The sequence below is a fragment of the Salvelinus fontinalis genome, chromosome 21 (assembly GCF_029448725.1).
Source record: "Salvelinus fontinalis isolate EN_2023a chromosome 21, ASM2944872v1, whole genome shotgun sequence".
In the NCBI taxonomy this organism is placed as follows: domain Eukaryota; kingdom Metazoa; phylum Chordata; class Actinopteri; order Salmoniformes; family Salmonidae; genus Salvelinus; species Salvelinus fontinalis.
Window position 1 is genome coordinate 14,104,165 of NC_074685.1, and position 7,778 is coordinate 14,111,942.

Genomic DNA, 7,778 nt, shown 5'->3' on the forward strand with positions numbered 1-7,778 from the left:
TCCATACAATATCCATATCGCAAGAGATCCATATCTCATGGAATATTTTGAAACCATTACACCAGCATGTAAAAGAAATCCCCGTCACTCAAGCTGCACAGTTCCTCCTCCTTAATGTTAGATTCACTATAAGTTTGCATCCTGTTATTTTATGTCAAATGCAGTCAACTGATTGTTCTGAACAAGAAAGATGTTTCTTTCCACTGCTTTTTAACACAAGTATTTTGATGTATAAGTATTTTGATCTATTTTGCATGTCAAATTGCAATCGCAATATTTCGTTAAAAAATCACAACTTGATTTTTTTCCAATATTGTGCAGCCCTATGTAATACTTTACTGAATTATACTGAAATAGTCATTCTAAAATTTACAATTTTGTAATTTAGCAGACACTCTTATCTAAAGCAACTAACTCTAAGCATTCTCCAGTATTCTTCTTTGTATCTTAGTCGCGTTGTCTTTGAATGTTCTCTCCAGACTGAGTGACTCATTATTACATAGCTGGTAATAATGGCCTGATGAACCAAATCAAAACGATTGAGATGAATGAGGTGTCAAGAAGAGACCAATTGGATTGACAAATGAAAACGACAGAATATATATTCATTATTATTTATTAAACAAAATATGACCTTGCCTTTAAATCGGACAGCTCTGTCATCATCACATAATCTTTGCTTCCTGTGTTTGGGTTCGTATCGCTCTCTTACCCAGGTCATTCGCCCAAATACTTTACAAAAAATATCACATTTCCTTTCACTATTAATCTGCTGTACAAACAACAATTAGGAAGCCAGAGAGGGAGAGAAGGAGATGTGACATGCACATTCAATCAGAGAAGGATAGGAAAACAAGAAAATCACGTATTTTTGTAAGGAGAAGAAAATATACTTTGTTGTAAAGTTTGCATGAGTGAATGTTTTTATCATGTTTAAACAAATCCTGTTTATAATAGATAAAATGATAACTGTATAACTGAAAAATAATAATAAGAAAAGTTTAAAAAATTATGTTTTGGAAAGTAAACTTGAAAGCCAAAGCACTCAGTTAAAAAATAAATACAATTTCTATTTTCAGTCAAAGAAGAAGCAAAATGTATGAAACTGAAACAAATCTCAAAACCATAACCGAGCTAAACTCACACACTCAGGGTCAAGCTAGCATGCATCCGGTTCTCCCCCTGTGCCCCCCCCCCCTCCCCCTCCCACAGTGCTATAGGTTAATACCATCACTATCTCCTCTCCTGTCTTTCCACTGCAATCACTATGCCCAACTTGACATGAAGAGATCCAGGAGGCGTTCTACAGCATCCTACCACCAGCTATCAGCCAGCCCAGTCTGTGATGCTATTACAACTCAGCATGGCACCATGGCCGCTGGTCCAGTCCAATCCACTTGTTCATAAAGTGCAGCATCCTAGTGTGCAGACATGCAAGCATCCAGCCCCTTCTCCATAGAATCCTGCTTTGGTATGGAGTAGTAGTGATCCCCCATATAGGCCAGATGTGCTGCCCGCAGAGGCTCCAGAAACACCTTCATCCAGGGCTTACATAACAGTTCTATTAAAGCCAATTGGATCCAAAGATTCCAGCAGTTTTAGGCAGGGAACAGCAGAGCTAGGCAGGAAGGAGTGGGGGAGCTGCCTTGGCTTAGTAATTTGAGGAGAAACACTGTTATAGACTGTGTGGATGGAGACGGAGGATCACTGGTAGCCCAGGGCAGACGCTGAGCCAAGTCTCTGGCTATAGAGAGCATAGTGGGGGTAGTAAGGAGAACCAGCCTGGAGGGAGTGCAGGGGGATGGAGGTAGGTCCAGGGGACAGGTGGACCTTACCATAGGGGTGGTACCGGGCCAGACCCAGGGTATGAGGAGCCCTGAGGGAGAATGAGTTCTGCAAGGAGGCCTGGCTCTGGTGGGGGAGGTGGCAAGAGGCAGCAGAGGAGGAGACAGAGGGGTAGGCAGAGAATAGCTTACTGTCCATCCCTCCAGGTAAAGAGGTGTGTGTGCGCAGGTGGGCTAGCAGCTCGTCTGAGGTGGAGAAGCGTTTATCACAAGGACCCCCAGCCGATACCCAGTTACAGGCATGAGGGATGGGGTCATTGGAGAGCATGAAGCCGTAGGTGTAGAGGGGGTGGGACAGGGTGGGGGTGATGCTGGAAGACATAGTGCTGGGGTGGAGGGAGTGGAGGGGGTGGGAGGGGTAGACCAAGCCTGGATAGCCTGATTTGATGGAGGAGGAGGGGTCATGGATGCAGGGATTGCTTCCCCCCAGGTGGGGTGAGTTAGGGTAGCTGAGGCAGTACGGATCCCTGCACAAGCCCTGCATGAAGGAGAGGGGAGAGGTACCAGTGAGGGGGCTGGAGCTATGGTGCTTCCCTGGTACCCTCACCCCCCCTCCTCCCAGACCAGACTTGGTAGGGTCCAAACCTGGGACAAACTGGGAGGGGTATCCAGCATAGGCCCCCACTACAGAGCCATGGTAGCCCATACCAGAGGAGGACAGGGGGAAGACAGAGTGGCCAGTCTTGTAGGGGGAGATGGGAGTGATGTGTCCAGGACCCAGGCTGAGTGGTGGGGGTTGGGAGTCCATCTTGCCCAACTCGTGGCTGGGGCTTCCCTCAGAGCTGCCTGTGCTGGAGTTGGTGCTGGCTCTGGCATGGCTGGAGTTAGCCATCTGGGGACTGTCCAAAGTGACCTTATTCACATCTGACTCCTTCTTAAGATGGCCACCACTGCTACTGTTGCTGTTCCTGTGTGGACTGCTCTGTTCCTGTTTGTGTTCTCCATTCAGAGTCTGAGAGTGGGAAACATGTAGTCCGTGAGGCGACTGGCTCTGTCTGTGTGTCTGTGACGACTGCTGTGTGTGCTGAGGAGGCGTGCCACCACCCACCCTGGAGTTGGGAGAGATGGCGTGTGGCGGAAAGGATGGACAAGAACCTGATAAGTTACTGTTAGCTACTCCATTCCCATTACTAGGTACCCTGAAGCCGGTCTTGTCAGAACTGTTATTAGAGCTACTGACCCTGTCCCTCCGACTGTCTCCCCCTACTTTGTTATAGGGCTTGAAGCTGGACTTTTCCTCCTGTGAGGATTTGTGACTAGAGGAGGAGGAAGAGGAGTGTCCATCATGGTCACCATTGCCATTAGAGATAGAGCTTGGCTTGGAGGTGGGAGGGTCAGGCTTGCCGATCTGGGAGCAGGTCTGAGCCAGCAGGGCCAGGGGGCTCTTCTTGGCATCCAGCTGGAGAAATAAACCAAGACTTTAAGTTAAGTTTAAGCACTTTCACAATTACAGTTGTAGAAATAAAGACAGACAGACAGACACAGACAGACAGACAGAAAGTACTTAAATTACTGTTAGCAGTAATTGTTTCAATGTATTTGGCAGTAATGAGGTCTTGCTGTAAGTTATGGCTAGTTTTATCGAATAGATAGATGTAAGCCTATTGTCTGCAAAGTTAAAGCAAAATAGTAGAAACGGTCATTCGAAAAAACTGCCTCCCAGGGGATATAGTATATGAGAAAAGATGCTCAGGGAATTACTTTTCAAAAGTCCCTAATGTGCACATCCCCCCCCAAAATATGCATTGTCGGCTAAAAGTCGAGGAACATGCTTTGCGCAAAAAAAACGCACCAAGGTGTTTGAGAATAAACCGTGAGTCTTATCATCTATAAGCCAAACAACAACGACATTCAATGTGGCAATTTACCAGGACAATAGAAACATATTCACCATACCTCAATGCTCACTGGTGCAGATTGCAAAGGCTGCAGGTATTCCGGGTGGTGGAGCAAGTGGCTGGTGTGCGCCGTCAACATCTTGAGTATCCGGATAGGGAATAGGATCCAAAAGAGTCGGTGAAGACACTAACGCGCCCGTTGGGGAGCTGCAGTTATCACTACTGTCACAGGATTCGGATGTATGGCTGCGTATCTCGTGCGTAATAGATCCAAAAGAAAAATCTTTAATTGGGGAGGGAAACGAAAATATGTTGGAGAGGGGCAGTGCTTTGTTAAAGTCCCGGAAAAGTAAAGTGTATAATTATCCAGTGTATAGTTTAATTATAATCCGCTAGAGAACGCCTGTAGCCTACTCCCCATCTAGTTTCATTTTACAGTAGTTGACGTTCGGTTCTTCACTCATGATGCCGATTCCAGAATTGTTCTTCCGGGGGTTCTAATTCACAAAATGCACATCAATCGGGATGTGAGCGAAATATATGCATACAATTCAGTTACAGAATAAGTATAGCCAAAGTGAGAAAATATGTAGAGGTTCCAAAAGACGACATTAAATCGGACTCTCACGGCTCCAGTCTATAGCGCACTCTCTCTGTCTCTCCAGCACTCACACACCACCCGGGCCGTACCTCGAGTGTCTGAGATCACAAGTCGACCTTCGAAGTAAGCGAGCCGCCGTCCAATAGTTGGTATTTGCATCGTTAAAAATGAGAAGGGCTGATGCGTACTTCTGAAGGCGGAGCAATACATTGTCCCCCTCGAGCCAATGAAGACAGACTGTCCATTGTATTTCATGGTGTTAATTAAGTCTTCCGATAATCTTTGTCAGAACTGAATGTAATTCTCTTGGATGCAAAAAATGTTTTACCAGGCGCCCTATATTGTATTTATGTTGGTATCATTGCGAGTGTATCAGTGTGCCTTATACATGACCGACAGGGGGCACTATTGATGACATTGTATTACAGGGTTCATTGTCATCACCATCACCAATACAATAGGCTACAACCAAGTTTTTGGCTTATATTGGCTTATATTGGCAAATTTAAATCCATTAGACTCTTGTGACTGTTGTGGTCACTGCAGGGTTGAAATCAAGTTACTATTAACAGAAATGTAATAACATTGCCTAGCCTGTGCCACATTCAACTCTCAATCTTCTTATTGGAATGTACAAAGTCAAATGGGAGTCACACACATTTTACATACCTACTCCTTAGTCTACTTGTGACATTGAAATTGAGTTTCACGTACTAATCCCAGTAAATTCACTTGGACTGTTTTTTATTATTTTATGTAATTTTCACAACCAGTCAGGGAGAAATGTGCTAAAGAGGTTGAACGCTGCCTCTATATTCATGGTTCTATAAATCTGGAATGTTAATAACTTGATTGCATTACTGCCAGGCTGCTGACTGATTCTGCAATGAGCTAATTTTGTTAACCTAATTATACAATGAATTGGTTAAAGTACTTAAAAATTACGCCTGACAAGAGCTATTAGCGGCGGCCCAGAATAGTCTCAGTCTGCGGGGCTGTGATGCTCCCAATCCTCTGGCTGCCCTCTCAATCCAGAGAGAAATAAATGGGTCATAATCCCTCAGAATCAGAACCTATGGGCAAAAGGCTGCATGATAATGGAAATGAGAAGATGATGAAAATTTGTCCATCTATTACAGTGTTCTCGATATAAGATAGCTGTGCCTCATAGCAAATTATAAACTGGGTGGTTTGAGCCCTGAATGCTGATTGGCTGACAGCCGTGGTATATCAGACCGTATACCACGGGTATGACAAAACATTTATTTATACTGCTTTAATTACGTTGGTAACCAGTTCACAATAGCAATAAGGCACCTCTGGGTTTTGTAGTATATGGCCAATACACCAGGGCTAAGGGCCGTGTCCAGTCACTCCGCAATGTGTCGTGCATAAGAGCAGCCCTTAGCCGTAGTATATTGGCCATACCACCCCCCCCCCCCCCCCCATGTATTATTGCTTAAATATATAACAGCAGTAATAAAATGTACAGTGATATTGTTGCATGATGTTATATGGTATTGTGGACATAATAACATAGTAGCTATATTGGCAGAGCCTACTGTATATACATACTAACAAGTAGCTAGTTTTAAAGGTAGACTCAGCGAAATGAGATTGCCATAAGCAGGACCGCAGATATTGAGATGAGCGAGATGCAGGACTTCACTCTCACACAGTCACACACAATATCTGCGGATGTGCATGTGTTCTCTTCATGCTGTTACAGCGTGTTAGGGCACCAAAACAGCTGAGAAGTTGAGCTTCTATGCTGTTTACTTTCTACCTCTATGTCAAATCGCTGAGTCTACCTTTTATTTATCTGGTACTACACCATCCTCATAAACCAGCTGTTAGTCAGTGTTTTTAAAGGTGATATATTTTGATGTAGCACCCCTCTTCCCTCAGATAGACACCCAGAGCAACACAGCTCCCAGTATACATTCATCAGTGTCATAGAGGTGATATGAGGCAGAGTGCTGGAGAAACATGACATCAGGAAATAGGGTCAGTTCAACACCACTGGAGAGGTTCAACACCACTGGAGAGACTATAGCTGTATGGAGGAGACTGCACTCTGTACCTGTGTCATGATGAGACACAGGCATGACAGATGCAATGATACTCTATCAAACTTGTTTATCAAAGTTAGTTAGCAACTAATTGATCCTGCTTTGTACCCTTCAGGGTTAATTCCCTTGACCATCAACATGGAAAGGAAATGAAGAATAGTATGAGGGAGGAGAGAGGGAAGAATGACCCAGCAGGGGGAGGACAAAAGAAAAGGAAGAGAAGATAGAGAGAGAAAGTGAAGGTCGGCCTCAACAATGGGGATCTCCTCCTGGACTTACCTTCAGACACCTTGAAGTTGGTCAGTAACAGCTGTGACATGTTGCATCAGTGTGTGTGTGTGTGTGTGTGTGTGTGTGTGTGTGTGTGTGTGTGTGTGTGTGTGTGTGTGTGTGTGTGTGTGTGTGTGTGTGTGTGTGTGTGTGTGTGTGTGTGTGTGTGTGTGTGTGTGTGTGTGTGTGCCGCAGGCTTCCTGTGGCGAGGGGCAATCTATCTCCAAACCCCTCTCTCTGATCACAGAACATAATCACAGCAACGCCACTCGGCAAATCAATGGAGACCATCTTGACAGACAGATCTAAACAAGCCCCAATGATTGATAGATCTGTTCACTGTACAGCGACATACAATACAGAATGTTGTGTACTGGGTGGAAGGTCTACATACACATACAGAGAGACAAACACACACACACTTTCAAAACCAACACTGGTATTTATTGACCTTGAGGTGGAGGATAATGTATAATGATCTCTGGCAGATAGAAGTCAGATGCTTCTATAACCAATGGAGTCTTTCATTTTAAAATGGTCATACATCTCTCTTGTTTTCTCCCAGACATGCATCAAGGCCAGTTCTAATGTATTTTTATGTTCCCATAGTAACCACCACACTGCACACATACCTTGGACATGATTGACAGCAAGTGTGTGCTGGCAAATAAACCACACGCAAGCATGAACACACACACGCACTTTCTCTCTCACACACCATCTGTATATGTTAAAGTGTGTGTTAATTTCCATAGTTAAACAAGGCTAATCTGTGTGAGGCTGCTGTGTCAGTCAGCTGTAGTGAATAGAGCTCTTATCTTTCAGCAGTCTGATACTCAGAACCTGTTTGTTTTATCCTCTAGTCCCTCCACCTGCCTGCCTGTCTGCCTGTCACCAGCTAATGTCAACAATCACTTATTTAAATAACAGTAGTTTTTCCACTCCCTCAAACACACACAAGCATACAAGCAAGCATGCAGACAACCCTTGCCATGCCACACATGCTCCTCCCCACAACAAAAGCTGCCGTTGTAGTCAGACAGCAGGCAGGGAGAGGAGAGGAACAGTTATCTGCTAGCTGTGGTTCTGTGGGTGGGGAAAGAGATCCAAGAGATCAGGCTTCCCTGAGATGAGGCATCAAGACTGGATCAGA

The 7,778-nt window shown here is 44.7% G+C and overlaps 1 protein-coding gene across 1 annotated transcript; it reads right to left on the minus strand.

The window, feature by feature from the left end:
- Positions 1–600: 600 nt before the first annotated feature.
- Positions 601–4,042, minus strand: LOC129818236 (zinc finger protein 703-like). Its single transcript, XM_055873978.1, has 2 exons — positions 3,741–4,042; positions 601–3,243 (listed from the first exon to the last, which is right to left on the minus strand). Exons 1-2 carry the CDS (start codon positions 3,819–3,821, stop codon positions 1,705–1,707), a joined length of 1,620 nt encoding a protein of 539 aa, XP_055729953.1. The 5' UTR covers positions 3,822–4,042; the 3' UTR covers positions 601–1,704.
- Between the last annotated feature and the right edge of the window lie 3,736 nt (positions 4,043–7,778).

Bases quoted from the DNA above. Each gene is read 5' to 3' on its own strand.
- LOC129818236 (XM_055873978.1), bottom strand. From the start codon at position 3,821: ATGTTGACGGCGCACACCAGCCACTTGCTCCACCACCCGGAATACCTG. The intron at 3,244-3,740 runs GTATGGTGAATA...TTATTTCTCCAG, and splicing joins CTGCACCAGTGAGCATTGAG to CTGGATGCCAAGAAGAGCCC.